This window comes from Populus alba, chromosome 8 (genome assembly GCF_005239225.2).
Source record: "Populus alba chromosome 8, ASM523922v2, whole genome shotgun sequence".
Classification (NCBI taxonomy): Eukaryota; Viridiplantae; Streptophyta; class Magnoliopsida; order Malpighiales; family Salicaceae; genus Populus; species Populus alba.
In genome coordinates this window covers 11,232,788-11,258,994 of record NC_133291.1, presented here as the reverse complement: position 1 = coordinate 11,258,994, position 26,207 = coordinate 11,232,788, and the positions used below count along the sequence as shown (strand labels likewise).

General features: G+C 37.0%; 2 protein-coding genes across 4 annotated transcripts; one reads left to right on the top strand and one right to left on the bottom strand.

Moving 5' to 3' along the window:
- The first annotated feature begins 6,793 nt into the window (after positions 1–6,793).
- Positions 6,794–15,547, top strand: LOC118056683 (acylamino-acid-releasing enzyme). Of its 3 annotated transcripts, none has more exons than XM_035068981.2 (19): positions 6,794–6,967; positions 7,269–7,447; positions 7,530–7,839; positions 8,034–8,255; positions 8,350–8,568; positions 8,694–8,768; positions 9,572–9,707; positions 10,194–10,345; positions 10,444–10,526; positions 10,605–10,726; positions 10,817–10,895; positions 11,329–11,506; positions 12,313–12,373; positions 13,466–13,588; positions 13,709–13,906; positions 14,517–14,600; positions 14,705–14,773; positions 14,958–15,034; positions 15,136–15,547. In XM_035068981.2, the coding sequence occupies exons 1-19, from the start codon at positions 6,822–6,824 to the stop codon at positions 15,197–15,199; spliced, it is 2,577 nt and encodes an 858-aa protein (XP_034924872.1). In that variant the 5' UTR covers positions 6,794–6,821; the 3' UTR covers positions 15,200–15,547. The 3 variants fall into 3 exon arrangements, with proteins under 3 accessions (XP_034924872.1, XP_034924881.1, XP_034924889.1); XM_035068998.2 differs by lacking the exon at positions 6,794–6,967 and adding an exon at positions 7,011–7,150; XM_035068990.2 differs by lacking the exon at positions 14,517–14,600.
- A 4,095-nt stretch (positions 15,548–19,642) lies between these two features.
- On the bottom strand, positions 19,643–21,356 carry LOC118056680 (CBL-interacting serine/threonine-protein kinase 4). The gene has a single exon (XM_035068967.2). The coding sequence runs from the start codon at positions 21,241–21,243 to the stop codon at positions 19,945–19,947; it is 1,299 nt and encodes a 432-aa protein (XP_034924858.1). The 5' UTR covers positions 21,244–21,356; the 3' UTR covers positions 19,643–19,944.
- Between the last annotated feature and the right edge of the window lie 4,851 nt (positions 21,357–26,207).

Sequence of the window (26,207 nt, the reverse complement as noted above, 5' to 3'; positions counted from 1 at the left end):
ATAGATAACTGAGAAATACCTCAAGGAATAGCACTATAATTGATAATAACATGAATTTTGGGGTTGATTTGAAGAGGGTTAGCAGCAATGGTTCCGTTGATAAAGCGCACACCGCAGTTCGACTACTAGGCAGATTATGGAGGTTGCATTCCATCAATTTTGGAAGCTCTTGATACGATCAAAGACTTGGATGGTGCATTGAATCCATGGGAGGATACACTTAGTAACAGAGATAGGAACATGATTTTGAAGGAGCAGTCTAATTGGGAAAGAGCTTTGGAGATTTTTGAGTGGTTTAAGGGGAACGGTTGCTATGAGTTATATGTGATTCAATATAACATTATGCTCAGGATTCTCGATGAGCTCGAAAATGGAGCCATGTTGAATGTTTGTGTAATGAAATGAGAATCAAATGGATTCTGCCGGTCAACTCTACATATGGTATTTTGATTGATTTTTACAGCAAAGGTGGCCTTAAAGAAGAGGCTCTTCACTGGCTTAGAAGATGAATGAATGTTAAGGGTGAAGTATGGATAGAACCGAATTGGATGATATCCAGTGATAGTGATGGTGGAATGAATTTAGATAGAATGAAATGTTAGAGAGGCTGTTGATACCACACCAACAACACTGATATTTAGTTCCTGATAAGAAGGAAACAAACTGTGTATTATATTTCTTGTTATCTCGTTTACTCTACGTATGCTTATTTATAAAGCTTTGCAAGCAATTGGTTACAACACCCTCAGCACGCAGGCTGTGTGGTAACTAACGTGCAGCTGTTTATGGAATCGAAACGGTGCGTTTGGTAATTAAATGAAACGGTGCGTATGGCTTTTCAACTAACTTTTGAATGCATGGCTCGCGTGTGTACTGTTAACTAATTTTTGATTTCGTGGCCTGCTTTAGATCCTTTCTTCTCCTTCTTCTTCTTCTTCTGCTTGTAACAATTGCCCTCCCTTGAACCCAAGCTTGTCCTCAAGGTTGAACAGTGGAAAACGTTGCTGAATTTCCCCCAAGTTTTCCCACGTAGCCTCAGTAGGAGCTAGTCCTTCCCAGAGTATTAATACTTGTGTGTGAGCTTGATTGTGAAGTTTCACCATTCTTCGGTCTAACACAGTTCTAGGCTGTAAGGCAGCTGTTTTTGGTACCATCGGAGGAGTGCCTTGGCTGATGTGATTCCCAATATGTTTTTTAAGCTGAGACACATGGAATACTGGATGAATCAGTGTTGAAGCTGGTAATTCCAGTTTGTAAGCCACCTTCCCAATCTTGGCTACTACCCGATAAGGTCCATAATATTTGGCTGCTAACTTCTGTGATGATCTGCGCACCAATAACTGTTGCCGGTATGGTTGGAGTTTGAGGAATACATAATCATTGATCTCAAAACTGCGATCACTCCTTTTCCTGTTAGCTACCATGGCCATCCTGTTCTGTGCTGCTTGGAGATGCACCCTGACCCTTTTGATGATTTCTTCTTTCGCAGATAGATACTCATCAACCGATTCCACAGGTGAATCTTTTGGGAAATAAGGAATGTGGAGGGGTGGAACAGCACCATATAAAACTTGATAGGGTGTCATTTTGGTGGCTGAGTGGTAGTTGGTATTGTACCACCACTCCGCCAATGGTAACCACTTGACCCATTGGTTCGGGCAATCACCAGTCATACACCTTAAGTATTGTTCGATGCACTTGTTCACAATTTCGGTTTGACCATCCGTTTGTGGGTTGTAGGCTGAGGAATAGTTAAGCTCGACTCCTTGACTGGTGAATAATTCCTTCCAAAAGCTGCTCAAGAAGACTGGATCCCTGTCGCTGGTTATAGAAGCTGGTAAACCATGCAGTTTATAGACATTGTTCATAAATGTCTTGGCCACCCCTGAAGCAGTGTAAGGATGGCTGAGAGCCATGCAGTGGGCGTATTTGCTGAAACGATCGACCACCACTAATATCACCTCCTGCCCTTCAGATTTTGGAAGGCCTTCAATGAAATCCATGTTGATGTCTATGAATGGAGCTGCAGGAATGGGTAATGGTTGAAGGAGTCCAGGGCTGGCTGCGTTGTCATGTTTATTCCTCTGGCAAACATTGCATTCTCTGATGAATTGCCTGATATGTTTCTGCTGACCCTTCCAATAAAACAACCCCCCGATTGTTTTAGCTGTTATTGTCATGCCAGAGTGTCCTCCCACGGGTGAACTATGAAACATAGAAATGAGCTTGTCTCGTAATGCAGTATTCTTCCCGACTACCACCTTTCCTTTTCTGTTTAGGTGTTCATTTACCCAAGTATAGTGTGGGTGGGTAGTAGTTGATTCTTGTAACTGTTTGATAATTCCTTGAACTGTAACGTCTTCTTCATAGGACTTCTTGATCTCTGCCAGGAGGTCAGTGGAGATGGTTGAAGTAGTCAAGGCATAAACCTCTTTATTAGGAATTCTGGAAAGGGCATCTGCAGGAATATTTTCGCGGCCTTGCTTGTATTCAATGTCGTAGTCGTATCCCAACAATTTTACCAGCCAGACGTGTTGTGCAGGTGTAGTCAGTTTCTGCTGTAGAAGATATTTCAAACTGATGTGGTCTGTTCTGATGATAAAATGGCGTCCCCAAAGATAATGTTTCCACTTGGTAACTGCCTGAAGAATGGCCAGCATTTCCTTCTCATATACTGACATTACCTGTTGTTTAGGACCCAAGGATTTGCTAATGAATGCAATGGGGTGCCCCTCTTGCATAAGTACTGCTCCCACCCCAATTACTGATGCATCTGTCTCCACGATGAACACCTTGTTGAAATCTGGCAGAGCTAATACTGGAGCACTAGTCATAATAGTCTTCAACTGATTAAAAGCTGTGGTAGCCTCATCATTCCAGCCCTTAGCCTCTTTTTTAAGGAGTTGAGTGAGTGGCTTGCATATGCTGCCATAGCCTTTGACAAAGCGTCTGTAGTAACCTGTCAACCCCAAGAATCCCCTCAGCTGCTTCAATCCTGTAGGTATTGGCCATTCCTGGATGGCTTGTATTTTGAAGGGATCTGTCGCCACACCTTGCTTGGAAATGATGTGTCCCAAATATTCCACTTGATCCCTGCCGAAGAAGCACTTGCTGGCTTTAGCCACCAGATGATGTTCCCTTAATAAGTTCAGCACAGTAGCTAGAAGAATATAATGTTCAGGAAGAGTATGGCTGTACACGAGGATGTCGTCGAAGAACACAAGAATGAACTTCCTCAAATGCTCCCTGAAGATTTCATTCATTAAGCTCTGAAAAGTGGCCGGTGCATTCGTTAGGCCGAATGGCATTACCAAGAATTCGTAGTGGCCGCTGTGAGTTCTAAAAGCTGTTTTGAATTCATCTCCCCTTGCCATGCGAATTTGATGGTAGCCTGCACGCAAATCAATTTTTGGAAAACACTGCAGCTCCCACCAATTCTTCCAATAGTTCCTCAATCATGGGGATATGATACTTATCCTTGATGGTGAGTTTATTCAAGGCTCTGTAATCCACACAGAGACGCCATGTTGAATCTTTTTTCTTCACCAGGATTACTGGAGAAGCAAAGGGACTATTACTGGTCCTTATGATTTTGCCCCTCGGCATTTCCTTTACCATGTCCTCCAGTGTATCTTTTTGAAGACCTGAATACCTGTACGGCCTTAGATTAACTGCCTCTCCTCCTTCCTTGATAGGAATCCTGTGATCATGGGATCTGAGCGGGGGCAAACCTATAGGTTCCTGAAATAAATCAGTGTATTCTGCTAGCAGGTTTTTTAGGTGAGTGTCCTGGTTATCAGTTGAGGACATAGTGACAGTGGTGGATTCCAGAGAGACTCCTGCCTCCTTCTCGTCCACCATTTGTAAGTTACAAAGATGATAACCCTTTATCATGTCATGGCTGCCCGCTAGTGAATGTAGATGCTCAAGTTCTATATATTGCAGTTTGGGTGGGTTTTCTCCCTTGAGTAGCACTCTTTTTCCTTGCCAGTCGAAGGACATCCACAAATGTTTGTAATTGCAAAGTATATCTCCCAGTAGAGACAACCATTGGATACCTAACACCATTTCACAATTGCTTAGGTCTATGATGAACACATCTGCCACAAAGCTTATCCCCTGCATTTTCCAATTCAAGTTTTTGCACATGGATTTGCAAATCATCCTGTCACCATTAGCTGCTTGCACCATCATTGGCTTAATGATGACTAAATGAAGCTGGAGTTTGAGAGCCAATTCCGCATTGAGGAAGTTGTGAGTACTTCCTGAGTCAATTAGAATGCTCACAGAGGTTTTTTCCAATTTACCCGTGACCTTCATAGTGTTAAGCCCTACTGTACCTTCCAATGCATCCAAGGATATGTGCGGTGGTAGTTCTCTGGTTAGAGTGTCGAGATCGGGCAGTTCTTCAGTGATTACTTCCTCTTCTTCTTCTGTAACACTCAATGAATACAGCCTTTTACTTCTGCATCTATGACCGGGAACAAACTTATCATCACACCAGAAACATAAGCCTTTTAACCTCCTCTCTTCAAAGTCTTGGTTCTTTATAGATTTGGTGGGTTTAACCTGGTTCCTGTGAACAGTATTTGCAGGATTATTATGCCATGGTGCTGGACCAGGTTTTGTGGTATTTGTGATGTTCGTGGGGTTATGTGTGTTTGGAGGGATGTAGGTTTGTGATTGTGAGGTGTTGAAAAGAGGGCTGTAACGTTTTGGTGGAGGGGATAGTGTTTTGTATGATAATGTTTTTGCTTGTAGCCTGGACAAATTGTAAGCATGCTTAAGAGTCTTAGGTTCAAACATTTTTACCGTATTTTTGATCTCCAACTCCAGACCACCAAGGAAAATAACTAGTGCTTGCTTTTCATTGATTTCTGCCTTGTTCCACAATATATCGAAGTCCTGGATGTATTCCTCCAGGTTCCCTTGCTGTTTAAGCTCCATTATGGCTTCCAAGGGATCTTGTTGTCCTCCAAATCTGCAGCTAATAGCCTCCATATACTCCTCCCAAGTGGTTTCTTGATTGGTTGTACTCCTTAAGAAGTTCTGATGCCAATATAATGCAACCCCTTCAAGATAATACGATGCTATCCTTAATTTGTCAGTGTTGGTAATTTCTTCAATCTCAAAATACTGAGCACATTTGTAGAGCCAGCGGTGCACATCTTCACCATTGAAGACTGGGAAAAAATGTTTTGGTTTGTGAATTTTGTATGAATGATTTCTTTCCTCCTGTGAGTTCCTATGTCTTGACTCATAACCGTCCATGCCAGATACTTGCTTGTCTCTGCCCTGACTTGGGCTGCCAGAGTGAGAAGAAAGCTTATGCAGAGCCAAATCTAGCTGTTGTGCCATGGTGCTCATAATACCTTGCATGTCTCTGATCTGAGCTCCTTGGTTGGCTATAGTTTGATCCAGCTTGACATTTTGCCCTTTCAGTAAATCTGCCATCAATTCATACTTGAGATTGTGATCCTGCGAGACTGCTGCAATGGAATCTTCAATACGTTTGAGATCAGTTGTTCTGGTGTCTGGTGGCATGATGGCAATCCGTGGATAGGAAGCTCTGATACCAAATGTTAAGGGTGAAGTATGGATAGAACCGAATTGGATGATATCCAGTGATAGTGATGGTGGAATGAATTTAGCGAGAATGAAATGTTAGAGAGGCTGTTGATACCACACCAACAACACTGATATTTAGTTCCTGATAAGAAGGAAACAAACTGTGTATTATATTTCTTGTTATCTCGTTTACTCTACGTATGCTTATTTATAAAGCTTTGCAAGCAATTGGTTACAACACCCTCAGCACGCAGGCTGTGTGGTAACTAACGTGCAGCTGTTTATGGAATCGAAACGGTGCGTTTGGTAATTAAATGAAACGGTGCGTATGGCTTTTCAACTAACTTTTGAATGCATGGCTCGCGTGTGTACTGTTAACTAATTTTTGATTTCGTGGCCTGCTTTAGATCCTTTCTTCTCCTTCTTCTTCTTCTTCTGCTTGTAACAATGAACGAGGACTGGTCCGGGCATGGTGACTATGAGAATTGCTGTGCAAATGTACAAGAAAGTTGGGGAGTTTCAAAAGGAATTTTTGAAACTCCCATGCTGGTGGGAAGATCCATGAATATAACCTGCAAAATATCAGCTAAGAATCAAACCCAAAATCTCTGTACCTGAACATTTTATCACCTCTAAATTCTCATCTACACGACCATGTCATCCAAGAGTTTATGACATTTTATTGAAGGACGACAACATATTCCAACTCCAACACAGATTGCAAGGATGATATACTTTTCAGGATCCCAGGAAATTGAGCATAGGTTTTGTCATGTTGTCATGGATTAGCAAGATTTCTGTTGATTTAAAATATGCGAACTGCATTATTTTGATTTCTATACATTTTTTTTACCGCTTCCATGGTTTCAAGGATGATTTTAACTTTAATATTATCAAGCATCATATTCTATTTTTAACAAGATAAATTGTTCTAGGTCTCATTAATAAAAATATTCTAAAACTTTTGTTCCTCAAAATCAAGTTTTCCTTATGATGAATGTTCATTACAGCATCCACAACCCACATCAAATGCATTTAAAATATATTTTCCTTTTCAATTTCTCTGTAATTCAAACAAATAAAAAATATATAGCAAAATATACTAAAAACAAAACAATAGTTGCTCATAGCAAAATATAATAATAACAAAACATTATTTTATTATTATTATTATTATTATTATTATTATTATTAATATGATTGGTGTAAACGCATTTTCATAATGGCAAACGAAACAAAATTGGAATCCGAAAATGGGAAGAGCACACCTGGTAAAGCTTAATTGGTTGTCGTGTCTCCCTCCTTCTCCTTCCCATCTTCTTTCTTTAACAATATCTCCTCACTCTTCCACTCCAGCTCTCCTTCGCTCCTCTTTTTCCGCTCCTCGTTCGCTCTCTACGTAAGCGTCCCTTCTCTCTCTCTAGTCTCCTCGCAATGCTTAGTTTATTTCATTAACGTTAGAACTCCATTTTTCTTCCACCTTTAAAAAGTGTGGATTCTTCGTTGCTTATCCTCCTCAAGTTTGCTTGTTTTGTTTGATCATAATACGGCTAAATTAAAGATTGATCTTGTTTGATAACTGGTGGGTTTGACCCCGATTGACCGAATTTGCTTTCTTTTCTTGATGCTACTTGCTTCTTGTTGTTCGCTGCTGGCTTGTTCTCTCTTTTGATGATTTTTGTTTTCTCTTCAATCTGTAGTAAACGATCTTCTGCCATTCAAGCATCAATGGACGCCTCTGTATCTTCCTCGCCGAAGGATCTGCCAGTTGGGTTAGATGCTAAAACTGAGGAAGAGTATGCTTCCCTTTCCAGTTTACTTCAAGAATTCACTAGCATCCCTAACATTGACAAGGCATGGACTTTTAAGTCTAACACTGGTAAGTCTAGTTATTTATGCGACTTTAACTTTTTTTTCTTTCTTTTTCCTGTTTGTGTTTCTTGAAACAATGTCTGGTGCAGGAATTGGTTCCCAGGCAATGTTTTCGATTAGCCAAGCAAATCTTCTGGCTAATAAGAGGAGGAAGTATGCTCTATCTGCTAATATCTCGAAAGGGAGTGGCAATTCTGTTAACTTTCAATGGTCTCCATTTCCTGTTGAGATGACCGGTGTGTCTACAGTTGTTCCATCACCATCAGGTTCGAAGCTTCTTGTTGTTCGGAATCCGGAAAATGAATCTCCTACCCGTTTTGAGATTTGGAATCAAGGTCATGTGGAAAAGGAATTCAACATCCCCCAATCTGTACACGGTTCTGTGTATTGTGATGGATGGTCAGTGACTATATAAATCTAGCCTTTTCGCTGCGGGTGACATCTTTTTAATATTTATGATTTTCTAAGCCAGGCTTGCATACTTTCGACTTTTACTTTCATGTCTTTTAGTAGTACATTTGTTTGATTATAAGTATCATTGTTCACTGCCATCGTCGAGCATCCAGAAATTTGAATGTTTTTAGATGTAATAGGTTTGAGGGGATCTCATGGAACTCAAATGAAACTCTTCTTGCTTATGTTGCCGAGGAGGCCTCAACCTCCAAGCCTACATTTAATGATTCGGGTTATAAAAAAGGTGGTTCAGCAGATAAGGACTGTGGTAGCTGGAAAGGTCAGGGGGAATGGGAGGAGGACTGGGGAGAAACCTATGCAGGGAAAAGGCAGCCTGCACTTTTTTTGATTGACATTAACAGGTTTTGTAATAGGTTTTTGTTGTCATTGATAGAGCTAAACATAGTTTTTTGTCAGACATTAGATCCTCAATTTGAACTTTCCCATGTTGTGCAGCGGACAAGTTCAGCCTGTCAAAGGAATTTCAAAGTCCTTGAGCGTTGGCCAAGTTGTCTGGGCTCCATCAACCCAAGGCTTGCATCAGTATTTGGTGTTTGTGGGTTGGTCATCAAATCCAAGAAAGCTTGGCATAAAATACTGCTACAACAGGCCATGTGCACTATATGCAGTTAGAGCACCAGTTTGTGCATCAGAAGCCAATGATTTAGAGATCAAGTGGGTTACTTGTTCTCATAAAGCTCTCGTTTTTTCTGTCTCTCTCAGTTGTTAATTAGTTGCTGTCGGAGATTGAGAATGCCAACTCTGGTTTATGTAATTTCAATTTCATTGTGATCTTTCAGAGAGAGTCCAAACGAAGACTCACCCGTTCTTAACCTAACTCAGAGCAGAAGTAGTGCCTTCTTTCCATCATTCAGGTATGCTATTTATACAACCACCTTGGTTCTGAGCCTTCACATTGACCTAGAAACTTTATTTCTTCTCCTTTTCTGTGTGATAAGCGATAACTTCTGCAGTGTGATTTCTCAAGTTTTGGATACATTTTCAAGACAATCAAGTCTGCCGAAGATTTAATTTCATGGGAAATGAATTTATCCTGAAGCCCTAGCCCAAAATGGCGTGATGGCTTCTCTGCTGAGATTGCATGTCTCTTTTCCACTTTCCAATTTAACACGACCTTTTTTCTTTTTGTGTAAAAAAATATTACAAGATAAAGGTGACCAGTTAATTTTTGCTAGTTTCCAGCCTATAGATCCTCTTCACATCGATGAATTGTACGGGTGATGCACTGGCATAGTAAACTTGTTCCTTCTGTTTTTTCATCACTATTTTCCATCTCTCTATTCTAAGTTAATGGATTCCCCTGCGGCTATGTTTTGATATTAAAATTTGCAAATTCGTTGTCCAGATGTCCTTTTAGGTGTCACAGACACATCAGGTTTAATTTGTGCATCATTTCTTCTCTGTTTAAGTTGGGAGTGATTCCATGCATGTGCTTATGCACTATTCCTTGTTTATTAGTAGGTGGTTATATGCTTAAAAGTTATTTATGTTCTCCCTCACCTTCTCTATATAAGCTTAGCTATAATGATCAACAATTCTTCAGTTAACGGGAAACCATTGAATATGTTAAGTTGTATAACTTGAAAAAAAATTCCTTACACGATAGTATTGATGTATTTAAAGCTGATTGCATGTGAAACATCTCTTTGTTATCCAGCCCAGATGGAAGGTTCCTTGTGTTTCTATCTGGAAGAAGTTCTGTAGATTCGGGTGCACATTCTGCAACAGATTCACTTCACAGAATTGATTGGCCAGTGAATGGACACTTGTCCTCTTTAAAAATTATTGATGTGGTGAGCTCTTCATGTCTATCTGTATAATTTACATTTGGTGAATTCCACTGGCTTCTATAGAATTGCCGATTTTGTTTGCTATTGCTTTATTCATTTACAAGAAGTTATGATGAACTTTGCCTTGTTCATCAACAGCTTTTATATAAGATACTAGAATGTGAATATTTAAAAGTAATGATTGATAATATAATATGGATTGCATTTTGTTCTGGGATCAATGTTGCTTTTAAAATAGCCATGCTTTTACACTCGATCTTCTTGTGAACTCTCACCTTTTAGAAATTCAAATGAAGGGAAGGAGTATACACTTGTTGGGAACCCAGGCTGGACGACTGCCAATCCCTTGTCCTGAGGCTATCCCTGGCAATTTCCTCATAGCTATGTTTTCCCTATGAATGATGCATTTACCAGTTTCCACAGATTTGGAAGATTTTCTTTCATGTGTATGATCTGTAACTAACTATTTTCTTCTATAAATCACTGCAGATTCCTATTGTGCAGAGCGCAGAGGATGGTTGCTTCCCCGGGCTTTACTGTTCTAATTTTATTCCTAATCCATGGCTTTCAGATGGATGCACTATGATTGTATCTTCAGCATGGGGCAGCATTCAAGTTATACTTTCTGTGAATGTGTTGAGGTAACTTTAAAAGTCATATAGGTACAGCTTTTCTTATGTGTACATAGCTTCAGAATCTGTTTGTATAGTTGATTCATGGTATGATTATCGAATTACAGTGGGGATGTATCACGTATTAGTCCCACAGACTCCAATTTTTCATGGAATCTTCTTACTCTAGATGGAGACAGCATTATTGCCGGTAAAGCCACATGCTGAAACCCACCATGTTAAAGTGTAGAGAAGGGAAATATAATCTTTTTTTCTTCCCCTGTTCCAGTGTTTAGCAGTCCAGTAGATGTACCTCAAATCAGGTATGGTTATCTTGTTGATAAGGAAATTAAAAATGCTGCATGGGATTGGTCAGATGTATCAAGCCCGATATTCGGATGCTCTGCGAAGGTTTGTATTGTTGGCATTTTTAGAACATGAATTTTGTATCGTTTATTCATGAAGTTCTAGTTTTGTGATGACAGTTTCTTCTTGGTACAGGTTAATTTTTTGCTCTCTTGTCGTCAGTTCACTATATTGAAGATTCCAGTCAAGGATGTTTCTGAATGCCGGACAAAAGGTATTATATCAATATGTTGTCGTCTCAAAATTCTGAACACTTTGATGCATTGGCATGGGTCTGCTATCACATTTCAGATGCATCATAAAAACAGTGTGATTTCTACCCAGTTTTTTATGGGTTTTTTATTTTGTTTCTGTGGAGGGGGTATTGTTTTATGTATGTTTATTCATTGATTTACATGCATTAGCCCGTTCATTGGAAATTTTGTTGGAATTTGATTGGTAAGGAAAGAAAGTAAGATATGAAGTATTCTTTCATTTAGTTTCCAGCATCAGCATATGGAGCTGAATTTTTTTAGGGACTTCGTACATCTTATGGGATGGTTGAATTTTTTTTCTGGCACTATTGGGAAGTCTTTCTCAATTCATGAAAGCGTTGAACTATGATCACTGCAATGAAATTTGCTTCATTGTACATTTGTTTCTTTCAGGTGCTAGCAAACCTTTCGAAGCTATTTTTGTGTCAAACCAGTCTAAGAAGAATGATGTTTGTGATCCGCTAATAGTTGTGCTTCATGGAGGCCCACATTCTGTCTCATTGTCAGGCTTTGCAAAGTCCTATGCATTTCTGTCTTCACTAGGTTACAGCTTGTTGATTGTAAATTACAGGTGTTTTAAAGTTTTTCCCTTTCGCTTTCCCTTTTCTTCTTAAGTTAAATCAGAAACTCAGATCAATGCACGTTTCTATATGCTCCACCAGACTGTTTTACCCATGGAAATATAATCTGCAAAAAAAAAAAAAAAGATCTCCAAGCTGATGTTTTATATTCTTTGCATGGCATTGTAACGGGGAGCGAAGAAAGACAACAACGGGAAATATTGTTTGATTATTCAGGAATTTCAAAATTGGAATTTAGTTTACTTTAGTTTTATTATTGGATGGGAACTATTTAGTAGGTTTTCTAATTTTACCGTCTATAAACAAAGACCCTACCCTGATATTCAAAAGAACATTGAATTTTGATTATCTCCGAGATGCAGTTTTTACTCGGAGAATTAGTACTTTTATATTCTTGCTGGTGGTTCTACACCAGTTTGAAATTCACATAACTTTACCATAAAATTCATTTGGTCCCTTGATAATTTTCATCTTTGCATGCTCAAAAGTTTTGGTGCAGTCGTTAAAATGGTATTAGGGTGTGTTTGGGGGTGCTTCTGCCGTTGAGTGCTTTTTTAACATGTTTTTGGCTTGAAACAGTTTCAAATTGATGTATTTTTCAATGCTTTATGATAATTTTGTTGTGCTAATGTGAAAAAAAAAAATCTGAAAAAAAGTCATTTTGATGCATTTTCAAGTGAAAAGCTATTTTAAAAGGCACCATGTACCACAATCCCAAACACACAATTAGAGTGCCAGCATGTGACTGTCCTTTTTGTTCTTTCCCAGATTTTTCTAACTAAGTCTTTAATCACAGAGGTTCCCTAGGATTTGGCGAGGAAGCTTTGCAGTCTCTTCCAGGGAAAGTGGGTTCACAGGTACTCATTCTTATTAAAGTTTATAGTCCAAGGACAAATTTACTCTGAAAGTGTTATGTCTATCCCAATGGAGCCCCCCATATATGGATATCTCAAATGAGTCCCCATCCTTTGAGAATTTTCTGAATTAGCCCCTGCAGGTGCAAGCACTTTTAGCCTGATTTCGAGGACAAAAGTGAGCCTAAAATATTTTGGAGTTAAAAATCACACCCACATGTGCAAGACTCTTTAACACACAAAATAGGCTATAACCTCTTTTTATATTTGAGCATTCACATGCATCATGTGGGGTGACTTTTAGTGTCAAGATCCTTGTTAATGAATATATTTGGCACCACAATGTCTGAGGGAGCATCAGTTTTGTGTGAATACTTGCCTAAAATATGTTAAAAATAAACAAATCTTTTCACTGTAGATAACATTTGAGATGATTTAACCAACCCTAATAAATGGGGACTCAATTGATCGGTGGAGGATTCATTTGGGACGTGCATAATAATTTGAGGGCAAATCAGTCCTTTCTCCTAAATTTGTTTGGGATGCTTTTTGTAAAAATCAAGGTTTTATGGATCAGGTTGGATTCTTTTTCTGAGTCCTTTTTTTTTTCTATGAAGGGATTCTCTGATGTAGTTTGGGAACAAGAAAGTTACCTGAACTCAATAAGAAATAAGTATCCTAATATCAACAACAATAAAATCCTAAAAAGTTATCAAAACAATCTTTAAACTCTAAGCAGTACTAAACTACAAACAAACAAGTCAGCTTTCTTGTTCCTATATTGCATATTTCTCTCTTACTTTCTCCACTTCCCTTTGCCCCATTGTTGATTCTTCATTTTTAATAATCTCTTGCAAGGAGTATGAGGACACATTACCTGTATTTCCTGGTTTCTTGTTCTTTTTCCTCGTTTGGAAAAAATCCATTTTCTCCCAGAAGACATACAGATATCCACTCAAGCATCTCAAACATTTGGGGAGTTTGTGCAAATTCTAACCTTATAGCTTACTATGCACACGATGTCAAGGATGTAATTACAGCAATAGATCGTGTGGAGTTTGTGCAAATTCTAACCTTATAGCTTACTATGCACAGGATGTCAATGATGTAATTACAGCAATAAATCATGTGATTGACACGGGTGTTGCTAGCCCCTCCAAAATAGCTGTGATTGGTGGTTCCCATGGTGGCTTTCTCACAACTCACTTAATTGGCCAGGTTTAGCATTTCCACCTCTCTCCTTGTGATAGTCAGGTGTCTTTTGTAGACTGTTTATCGAGATTTTTGCTATTACATAGACCTCTAATATAGTGAACACATTTGTAAAACTTTCTGCAGGCGCCAGATAAATTTGTGGCTGCAGCTGCGAGAAATCCCGTCTGTAACCTTGCATCAATGGTTGGCATAACAGACATCCCTGATTGGTGCTATGTTGAATCCTATGGAGTTGAGGGGAAAACTAAATTTACGGAAGCACCCTCAGCTGAGGACCTGGCTCTCTTTCACAGCAAATCTCCCATATCACACATCTCAAAGGTACTTTCTAGAGAGACCTGTTTTCTATTAGGTGATATGTGATGGTGTCCATTGTCCAGTGGATAGGACAGAGGTCTTCAAAACCTTTGATAGTGGTTCAAATCCTATTGGACACGATATTTTTCCAATTTTTCAATATATATATATATAATATATATATATTATTTCTTTGTATTTTTGGGACTTAAGACAGAAGCACTAAGAATAGGAATAGAATGGTCCAAACCAAACAAAATTTACTGCAAAAAACTCCTAATGAACAGGCTGGTCTACAGCCTCGACAGCCAAATGACACCTGGTAGTGCAATTGCTTTTACAATGCTGGATGATATCAACTTTAAAGCAACGGAAAAATCTAGTATAGCTAGTGTTAGAAAACACAATGCGTTTCCATGCAACTTGCAGTGGACAACTGTACTGGATTGGAAATTGTACCTGCATGGATTGCATTGGCACTAGCAAGATGCATGGAATGCTATACAACAACAACCAAGCGCTGCTTTTGGCAGTTTTGCAATGCAAAGGAAAACAATATGTTGAGAATGAAGAATCTGAGCTTCATGGTAAAAAAAATTCTTTGGTTATTTACAAGAACATCAACTATGTGTAGGTGTTTGCCAAAATCAAAGGTGGAGGAAACAGGAAACCTGAAACTTACAACTTTTTCCCTCCTTCTTTCAGTCATATTGGCCGGGTAGAGATAGTGATAGGCATTTTTTTTGGACTTTTTTTATCTACGCTGAGTACCAAATCCGTCAAGTCATGGTATTGAATTTCTTAGTTTGATAACATTCGCAGGTCAAAACACCGACCATTTTTGTTCTAGGTGCTCAGGATCTTCGTGTTCCATTTTCTAATGGGTTGCAAGTAAGTTTCGTTCCCTCCTCAAGTACAAGCTGGCTGTTTAAAATTGTATTCCAGTGTATGTTTTGAAAAAAGCAGCTGGAAGAGTGATAGACAAGATAAAAAATCTCAAACGGTTATTTTTTTTTTCTTCAATTACTTGCATAATATTATGGTACTAATGGTTTGATATTTTAAAATTTTGTAGTATGCACGGGCATTGAAAGAGAGAGGCGTTGAGGTCAAAATCCTCATGTTTCCCAATGATGTCCATGCGATTGAAAGGTAAAACATTTACTGGGACACCTTCTTGTGTAAACATCTACAACGAAGCTCAAATCTAATTCACTTACACATAAAGCCTGATCCGCATTGCTTTTCTGCAGACCCCAATCCGACTACGAAGGCTTCCTTAACATTGCAGTATGGTTCAACAAGTACTGTAAATAAGCATGCATGGCTTGCCACATGTTGCTTATGCCGTACGAAGTCAAAATACTAAAAATAATCAGCAAATTATTTGCTTGCCTGGATGCGGGTAATTGATAAAGGGTGTATCTTTATGTTCAACCCACCATGTCTTGTATTAGAAAGTTTATGAGCCCTATAAGCACTGTTGTGCTCAAGCAATATGCTTACTCAAGGCATGAGGTAAAGAAAAGGGATAATCATGTTCTGATGCATCAGCTATTCGTTTGTAAATTTGTTATATTTCAAAATCCTTTGACTTTCGATAAAGCTGCATGCTGCCTCCACTTTTAATGGATATGGAATATGGATGCGAGTTATCTTTTTCTATATATTTCTTCGAGGCATTATAGTAGCCTTTTTTTTTTTTTTTTAATTCATTAAAAAATCAATTTTTAAAAAAACAGCGGTGTGTCTGCTATACTATTCCAGCTTAGATGCGTTTCAGACCGTGGTTACACCCTGTATGAACCTATAAGAAGTGAGAGTATTTGTTTGCGGCGCATCTTGTTCGTACTTAAACAAACACACCAATTAATGACATCAAGTTGAGCCGCTACTCTATCCTCTGATTCGTCTAAAAATTCAAGTGCAAGGAACGTGATATGTGTTGTTTTGGCAGCATGACAGTTGACAAGACCCGGTGTAAGAAATTAAAAGGCTCTCAACTGCAATGGATGTTTAAGTTCAAACAATCTAACTAGCTACTTTAAAAGGATGAAGGAGACTAGCAGAAGATGTAGTTCCGATGCCCACCTGACACTAGGACATAATATTCTCATTTCCCTCGTGCTAAGCATGATAATATAACCGTGGAGGCTAGCTACTTTAAAAGGATGGAGACTGGTTTAGTGCCAGATCGTGTTAGTTACCACACACTAGTGATGCAGAAGACCTGGTGCCTGAGATGGATGAAAAGGGTTTGGAGATTGATGGGTATACTCAGTCTGCTCTGACCAGGATGTACATTGAAGCTGGAATGCGTGAGTTTTCATGGCTATGGTTCAGGAGATTTCATCTCACAGGAAATATGAGTTTTGAGTGCTATTCTGCCATCATTGATGCACACGGGAAGCACTGCCATATTGTGGATGCTGACTGTCCTCGTGTTTAATGTGATGATTAAAGCATACAGGTTAGCGCAGAGTTATGGTAAAGCATGTCACTTGTTTGACAGCATGGAGAGTCGTGGCGTAGTTCCAGATAAATGTACCTATAGTTCTATCATACAGATTTTGGCCGGTGCTGACTTGCCACATAAAGCAAAACATTATCTGGAGAAGATGCAAGAGGCAGGACTATTTACTGATTGCATCTCCTATTGTGCTTTGATCTCAAGCGTTGTGAAAATAGGTAAACTGGAAATGGCTTGAGGAGCTTTATAACGAGATGATAGGTCTTGATGTGAAACCAGATGTTGTAGTTTATGGTGTACTGATAAATGCTTTTGCTGATGCTGAAAGTGTTGAAGAAGCTCTTGGTTATGTAGATGCAATGAAAAGAGCAGGCTTGCCTGGAAATACAGTTATATATAGCTCCTTAATCAAGCTTTATACCGAAGTTTGGTGCTCAAAAGAAGCAGAAGAAACATACAAACTGCTGCAGCTGTCCGAATCTGGTCCTGATGCATTTTCTTCAAATTGTGTGATAGATCTCTGAAGCGAAAAACCCATGGTCAAACAAGCAGAAAAGATCTTTGAGAGCTTGAAAAGATAAGGGAATGAAAATTATTACCTTTGCAATGATGCTGTGCATGTAGAAAAGACTGGGGAGGTTTGAGGAAGCCATTCAGATTGCAAAACAGACGAGAGAGTTGGGGCTTTTGACTGACTTGTTGTGCTATAGCAATGTGCTTGGGTTGTCTGCATTGGATGGCAGATGGAAAGAGGCTCTGGGAACGTTCAAGGAAATGGTAGAAGCTTCCAGTCAACCTGACGATTATATGTTCAATTCTCTTGGAATTGCTCTGGTAAAATGTGGAATATCAAAGAAGGCTGTTGACAAGCTTGAAGCAACTAAGAAAAATGATTATCAGAATGGCTTGCAGGCATGGATGTTAGGTCTCTCCACTGTAGCTGACGTTTTGAGATGTCAAATAATTTTAAAAAATGAAAAAACATTATTGACATGCTTTTCAGCACGAAAAGTGAAAAGCAACCGCTACTTCCCAAGACCCAGGTTGTGGTGATGGTCTGCAGTCCCTTTTCTCTTTCTCCCAGGGTAGCAGAAGTTGTTTGTCGTTGTAATCTGTAATGGATAGGATCAACAAAAGCGTAGAGTCAAATGTACAGTGTTCAATTTGAGTTCAATGACACCTCTATGGAGCGAATTTCTTCAAGTCAGTGCCTGTGACCTCCTCTGGCTCTTAACTCAATTGACCCTTCCTCCTTCAGAGATGAGGTAAGGAAATGAGATTCTCAATTTACTGGTTACAGCAGTTGAAATTGATCAGCTGAGATCAATGAACCTCAAGCCGTAACCTTACCAAAAGTGTTGAAAAATTCTTGAATTATATTAGTCGTGACGCCAAAAAATAAATTACTTTTTCATAAAAATCTTCTAAATATGCCAGCCCAAGTTTGAAAACAAAATCAAACGTGTTACCGCAAATTTCTGGTGGCTCACACCGTCATTGTTGAGTTCATCTGAGGTGGCTCCTGTGGTTCCCAGCTTCCAATTGCTCCCTTAACTTTCTCCATTAAAAATGCATGAGATGTTGTCAGAAAGAAAAGAGAATCTCCGAGATGAGTCCAACACTTGGCAAAAAAACAAAACAAAACATGTTATTTACTCTCTTTTTTCCCCTCAAATGGCAAGCAATTTTGGATACAGTTCTCTCTCATCACTGGAGCTGGATAAAAGTACAAAATTCGAATGCTATTAAAATTAAACGAGTCCAGAATATGAGTTCACAGAAACTACATTTTAAAAGTAAATTCTGAAACACTCCCAAATCTCTGGAAAAGATTCTGTATTACAAAACCGTTTTTGATCATTCAGTTTTCCAGCTAGGATTGCTCTGGCTATCATTAGCAAACAGTTGTAAGAATATATACCATCACCACGTCAATTACATCGGTACTGTTTAGTATTAGCGAAATTGGTTGGCTCATTTCTGTCAAGGTTGGCAATTCATGATCATGATCAACAGCTACTGCTGTTGACCAAACTCAAAACAAAACAACATCATGATTCGTATCAGCAAACATCTGCATAAATTCTTAGCAATCCTTTTAGTTTAACTTATGCACAAGTTCTTTAGAAAAATTGTCAGAATTCCAGAGTGTTTCGGCTCATTCTCAACTGATTTCATTTTTTGTCTTCATTTCTACTAAAACATCTTCATTTTCAGTCAACAGGAGGAAAAGCAAAAAGGAAATCTTCAGTTTCCGTTTCCGTTTCCGTTTCCGTTTCCGTTTCATGCAGGGAATTAATCATAATTGTCCCCTGGATGTTGACCTTGAAATGTTAGTTATTGCCAAGAACACAAGATTGTCACTGCATAAACTTGAATGTGTAGTTAAGAGCCATTCCCACAAGTTAATGCCAATCAATGTGTAGTTAAGAATCATTCTCATTCACCATTTCCTTTTCAAAGATACACGACCATTGTGTTGAATAGAAAAGCTGGAAACTTTTCCAGACTTCACAATAATAAAGTACACTATGACTTAATGAATACAATACCGCTCATATCATGAGCAACCATACAATAAAATTCATCACCGTTATTTACTAACTTGACTCTTGATAGAACTCTCCAGAACGCAATAACTTTATACTTTGGCAGGTGGGAAGCAACCAAGGAGATGATAATTGATGAGTAATTAACATCTCTGAAGAACTTCGGTCGAAATATTACGCTGCAGTCATAGGCTGTACCCTTCCTTCCTTCTGACATTGCATGTTATTGTGTCATGCATTGGATCAACAAACGATAAGGGTGTATAATACATTGTTTTGTGCTTCATAATTATTTTTTTTTTTAAAAGGAGGTTTAAAATTCAATTAATGTGAATAACTTTTTAGAGTTCTAGTTCATGACTTCACAGGGGTTTCATCTGTGTTCATTTATTCTTTTTTTTCTTTCTCTATATATGCATATTTCTTCACAATTGGCCGCCTGTAACTATGGCTTCTAATTCAATGGATGAACGACTAACGAGCAATCAATGGTATCTACAGCCAGAAATCTCGAGTCTCATCAAACCAAAACCAAAAGTTGACAATTAATGCTGTAAACTGAAAAGAAACTCAGAACTGAAATTAGAGGTGACGCAATGCGACCAATGATGAATTATCAGGCATAGTCTACGTACACAGCTCCTGATAAAAAAACAAATCTTGCAAGTGCTTCTTTTGCATATCCTGAAGTGCTGGTTTTGTGTCATGCCAAATCAAAGAACGCAAGTATAGATCAGAAAGTAACAAGGCAAACAAAGAGAATTTAATTATTCCAACTTGAGTGAGATTATCACCGTTACAAGTTAACTAGCTTAAACCAAGAGGTTAAGATCACAAACCAAGCTAACACAAGTAAATAGTGAAAAATATACTGCAACTGAACACATTCTTTCATTAACAACGATCAGCTCAGGTTTTCCATCCCCGATTAGAACAGTAACCATATACGCATCCATCCGAGAACAAGTAATTAGGCTAACTTTGTTACTAACATCCTCGAACCTCCTCAAACTGATCCATTGAAGGACAACATGAACCTCTCTTCACATGACATCATTATGCCATTGAAGCACAACGTCCTCAAGCTCATCTTTCAGTTCTCCCCAATGAACCTCCTCAAATTCCACCCCACCACCCTCCACCATCTTAACTTCCACCACCAACAGCTTCTCCGCTATTTCGAACACCTCAAACAACACTCCCACCCTCCCTTTCCCCAACCCAATAGCACTCCCACCCTTTCCTTCCACTACCCTATACCCCAATCTCCCTCCAACCTCTCTCAATCTCTCTGTAACTCTTTCCACCGTTTCGCTTGATGTAAATCTTCTCTCTTTCCGACTCTTAACCTCAAATAACCGAGACAAATCCAACCCTGAAGATAGAGATATTATATCAAACGCAGTAATGCAAGCAACGGCACTCTTTTGATCAAATTTACAATATTTTTTATAATCCAACTCGAACACACTACTTTGAGTTGGCAATTCAAACTTCTTCAAAAACCAAGAATGCTTCATTAAAGCTTCCATGCTCATTCTTGTATTAGGATTTGGGTCTAGAAGCTGGTTTATAATCGATTTAACCGGCTTTGATATACAAGAGGGCACTTGATATTCTCCTTTATGAGCTCTCTTATACAAGAAAGCAAGATTACTGTCATCAAATGGCAAATAAGCCGACAATAAAAAGAACAAAATGACTCCACAAGACCAAGCATCCGCTTTAGCTCCGTCGTAACCCTGGCGCGACATTACTTCCGGTGCCGTGAAAGCTGGGGTCCCACAAGCAGTCTGAAGCAAAAACACACCGTCACCACCACCATTCTTCAAAGCCGAGAGTCCAAAATCAGATATTTTTAAATTACCTTTACCGTCAAGGAGTAAATTATGAGGCTTGATATCGCGGTGAGAGACACCATTTTGGTGGCAGAAGTGGAGGGCAGACACAAGTTGTTGAAAGTAACGACGTGCGGCTGATTCTTTGAGTTTCCCAATCTTGCGGATCTTAGAGTAAAGATCACCTCCCGAGGCAAGTTCCATGACGAGGTAGATTTTGGTTTTTGTTGCCATAACTTCGTGAATTTTGAGAATGGTTGGGTGGTCTTGCAGGCGTTGCATGGCTGAAATCTCGGAGATGATACGAGGTTCCATGGCAGCATCGGTTTTTGTTTTGTCTATGATCTTGATCGCTGCCAGCTGTGTCTTGTCGGATAAAGAGCGGGCTGCGTAGACTTTTGCAAAGCTACCACGGCCTAGTAATCGGCCTAATTCGTATTTGTTGAGAAGCGTGGTCGGTATCGAGGTGGTCGTTTGTAGTGTTGATGGTGGCGGGGGCTCCATGGCTCGTGGAGGGTAGGGGGTTGCGGGGAGGAAAACAGCAAGCAACACAAGAGCGTGCAGGGGATCGGCTTTTAATGAAGGGGAGGGTTGCTTTTATATGTGGGTGAGCGTGTGCCGGTTGTGGGTTTCATTTAGAATTCAGGTGTCTTCTAACTTTTTTTTTTTTTTTTTTTTTTTTAATTTCTCTTATTTTTGTTGTATTAAAATATCTCTACTGCTTGCATTTTTTTTAAGAAAAAATAATATACCTCAGAAGAAAACAAAAACAAACACCTTTGAGGCACAATTAAGGATGTTAATTTAATTCCAACATAATGTACCGATCTAAATTGATAGATTTGTTTTAATTACTTTATTTTATAAATAATAAATACGGTATGAATATTATAAAATTTAATTTAAAACTTGATCTAATTTAATCTAAAATATATATTTTTATTGTGTGTGTGTATATATATATATATATATGATACTATTTTATTGTAGGTTAAATAATAAATAATAGTTAAATAATAAATATTTATATAAATATCTAAAACTCAATTAATAGGATATTAATATCTAAATTTCTTGCTTTTCAACTCATGGATGCCCTTTGACATCCCAGGCACAATGCATGATGCAATCCATGCTAATTTTGGATTAATAATTGTTAAGTGTCGTGCATTGATATTTGTTTCTAATAATATTTGTTTATTGTCACGGCTGGGAATTTTGATGCAATTCTAAGAATTTATTTTAACATGAATAGCAATCAGTTGTGATTTTTGTGTTTTCATGTTAACTTGATCAAACTCAATTGCTCTCTTTATATAATTGATTAATGTGGATGTTCGAGTCAGTTGGTACATATCTCGATTAATCTTACAGATTTTAAAATTAACAATCATGTAAGTTTCCAGTAAATTATTATATTAGTCACCACAAGACTTAAATTTAAGATCATAAAAAAGCAAACTTTTTGGTTTCAAATTTTTATTATTAAGCTATTTATTATATGACTATATATTTTATTTTCTAGGAAACTATAGAGGGTTGGCCAATTTTTATTTTAATTTTTGAATACCGGTGATTTCAGTGAAGCACATTAAAGAGTCGAGTTGATTCAAAGAATGAAAATTGTTGTAAAATACAAAGTTATATTAATTATGTGTAAATAATGGAATTATTATCTCATTAATGTTCCTCCAGACCAATTTACATTACAATCTTTATTTTTTAGGAATATCTTCACAGAATAACAGCGATGGTACTTCCAAGGATTCGTAAAATTTCAAATTAAATTTATCCTTTTTTCGGTAATTAAATTTATTGTTGTCGTGGTTCTAACTGCAAGTAAATCCATTATATATATATATAAACTTAAATCAAAATATAGAATGAATGGGGAACAATAAGTTTTGGTAATTTACTATGTTTCCTTTTAATATAGCTTTTTAGAAACGTTTCAAAATATTTTTTGAAAAAAATTAAATTTTATTGTTTTATTTTAAATTTATTTTTTGTTTTTACGTGGATGTATTAATATAAAAAATAAAAAATATTATTAATTTCTAGACATAAAAAAAAAACCTTAAAAAACATCCACCACTGCAATAATAAATGCTGGTAATCGGCAAGCCAGTGGCGGTGGAAAGACCAGAAAAAGAAGACGAAAAAGAAAACAAAGCTAGATTGTAATTTTCTATTCATATGCAGGATATGAAGCAGGTGATGTATCCAAGAGATCAATCTGGTCGAGGAATATTATTTCTTTTTTCAAGCTTTTGCTCTCAAGTTGACGCCTTAAAATGAAAGAGGCACTGCAATCGAAAAGGACTTCACCACTATGAACAATTAAAATGCTTTAATGACTACGAGACGCAAAGAGTTATTTGCCGACGCCTATCATGCATAAAATAACCTATCATCTCGCTGTCAGAGAAGACGACGAGTCCAGCTAGCCAACGATCACCTTCATACCATCGGAGTATAAAATTTCTTGAATCCCTGTCCTCTTTTTCTCCAAATGGTGGGCGGACGACTGGAATGTTCAAGGCATCCAATCATCAGCGAGACTTAACTGGCCCTCCCTAACAAAAGCAAAGAAAAGATCAATCTCGCGATACTATTTCAATGGCGTCGAGCACCCTTTTTCTGCAACCTAGAATTCATCTTAGTCGAGCTAGGTGGTGTTTATCGTTGATTTCCAGCTGTGTTTTTTAAAATAAATTCAAAAATTAATTTTTACACCACTCTCAAACAGTAGCATGTTATATAATCAGCAAAGTTCCTCGAGGAAACCACCTTCAAATGTTCCGAGAAACCGCAACTGCACAGTTTGTCATTTCGCCGTGTTTGGTGGTGTGGGCTAGGAGGTCACTCTCCAGCTATGCTATTTTGGCAGTTGCTGGCATCATTGCTACGCTGAGTTGGACGGTTATTAACGTGCCACGTGGAAAAACTCATGACCTGTGTGTTTGTGGGTCAGGGTTGTGGGACCGCAAGTCAAAAATACGAACCCACACAGACGAGCTAGAATTCAAGTAATTAATTAAAGCAGGATAGAAGAACAATAATAATAATTAACGTAAACAAACCAAGCACGCATTCTCTCGACAAGACGAAAGTAATTCTCAATGATTAAATATTAATATCTAGGTCTTAGATGCGTTAAAATTATAAATTATTTATATCTTAAATAAAGGCTAGAATGAATGAGCACCCTTGATTTTTAGTTTACTTTTCATATTTATTGTTGGGATTCAACAATGATTTTTAAAAGTTTTTGAATATTTATTTATAACAAGATATCATGCACCGCCTGTAAGTTAACTAGATATCGTTATCAGGCCTGTATGGAAATGTGATTTTTATTTTTTTTTAAAGTGTTTTTTAATTAAAAATATATTAAAATGATATTTTTTAATTTTAAAAAATTAATTTTTAATATTAATGTATCAAAATAATCTAAAAATATTAAAATAATATTAATTTTTTTAAAAAAAAAACATGAATGAAAAAATAAACATGGCCATAGACATGCCAGTGCAAGTGATTTTTTTAAGATAATTTTAAAAAGGGAGCAAAAACTGTTTTTTTAGCTAATTAATCCTTTCACCAAGGGCCACTTAGCTAGCGTAAGAAATATTTTTTTAATATTTTTTAACAATTTTAATATGTTAATATATATATATATATATATATATATATATATATATATAAATCACTTTTAAAATCAAAGACCAAACACAGCACCTACAAGTAATGAATAATTAACAACTTTGGAAATTTTGTAATCATGTTTTAGATATTTTATATTTTTTCAAAGCAGGTGGGACGATTTGGATCCATTGTCCACGTGGACCAACAGTAACCCGTCTTTAGATGCCAACGAGCCTCGCTGAACAGTTATCGAAGAGTATTAGATTGCACGTCAATAATCAATATCACCATATTTTTTTATGTTCAACAGAGAAAAAAACAGAAGGTGAAATAAACACGCACAGATTTATAGCGTATTTGTATTTTTTTTTAAAAAAAAATTAATTTTTTTTTCAATTTTTTTTTTATATCTTCATATTATTTTAACATGTTAATATAAAAAATAATAATTTCAATATATTTTTTTAACAAAAATACTTTATACCAAATAAGCTTCTAAAACAAAGGGACAGGAGCTGTGGTCTGGATTGTGTAGAGAGTAGATCCACAGTTTTCGGGTGCCAATAGTTTGAGAATAGATGGTTAAAATAGTCTTTTTCACTCTATATGGTGGCATGCAAGGGTGGAGCTGGGATTACTTAATAGGAGGGTCAAACTAATATAATAAGATATATATTTTTTTTAATATGTAAACCATGTGCATATAAAAGCAAAATTAACATATTAAAAAAAAATTGATATATAAAAACAAATCTAACATAAAAAATAGAATTATTGATTTCTAAAAAAAAAACTTAAATTGAATTATAAGTTGGGTATGTGCTTTTCAAAGAACTTAATTTGACTAAAAAAATCGTGTCTAATTGTATATTGGACCTGGTGATAATATAAGGTACACATAAGAAAAAATTGATAATTTTGGACGGCTCTGCTAAAAAACAAAATATAAAAAAATCTAGGCATAATTGAAATAAACCCATAAAATATATCAAATTCATTAGAAAAAAAAAAAGACATTTACTATAACAAAAAATAAAAAATGTAAAACTAGTAGATCTAGAAAAAAAAAATCAGAATATATATATAAACCTCATCAAATTCTTATCAAACATAAAAAAAACAAAAGAATTTAAATTTAGGTCACTAATTACCTTGTTTTGATAAACAATGAATTAATTGGTAGCTTTGTTTTAACCTTTCCACATTGCTTTTTATTATTATATTTCTTGGTTAGGACTCTAGAGAAGGAAGATAGAGAAACGGTAAAGAAAGGTAATTAAATTGAAAAGGTTATTTATCTTTTTTTTTTCCCAACGTACACAAAGAGATAATTTTAAATTTAAAAATAACTAATGAAATAATAATTTATTATTAGAAAACTCATTGCTTGTTATATTTAAATACTAAATAAAAAAAAATCCTAAAATATTTTGTAAGGGCCTTTTGCAGGTGCCTTGCCACCCCTTAGTTCCGTTTTTGGTGGCATGGATTTCCTTCCATGATATTCATCCTTTTATATTGACTGGGATTAGATCTTATTTATTTTTGTGTTTCAAAAATATTTTAAAAAAATTAATTTTTTTTTATTTTTTTTCTTTGTTTCAAATTAATAATTTTTTTTATATTTTTAAATAATTTTGATATGCTAATATCAAAAATAATTTTTAAAATATAAAAATATATTATTTTAATATATTTTCGAGTAAAAAACACTTTAAAAAACAATCATAATCTCACTCTCGAATAGGATCTGCACTACATAGTTCTCCAAGAAATTAAAAAGAAAGAGAAATCTCTAGAAGTAGATAATATTGAGCAGC

Coding starts and splice junctions, on each gene's coding strand:
- LOC118056680 (XM_035068967.2), bottom strand. CDS start 21,243: ATGGAGCCCCCGCCACCATCAACACTACAAACGACCACCTCGATACCG.
- LOC118056683 (XM_035068981.2), top strand. CDS start 6,822: ATGGGAAGAGCACACCTGGTAAAGCTTAATTGGTTGTCGTGTCTCCCT. Junction 13,907..14,516: donor CCATATCACACATCTCAAAG/GTACTTTCTAGA, acceptor AACTATGTGTAG/GTGTTTGCCAAAATCAAAGG. Junction 15,035..15,135: donor GATGTCCATGCGATTGAAAG/GTAAAACATTTA, acceptor GCTTTTCTGCAG/ACCCCAATCCGACTACGAAG.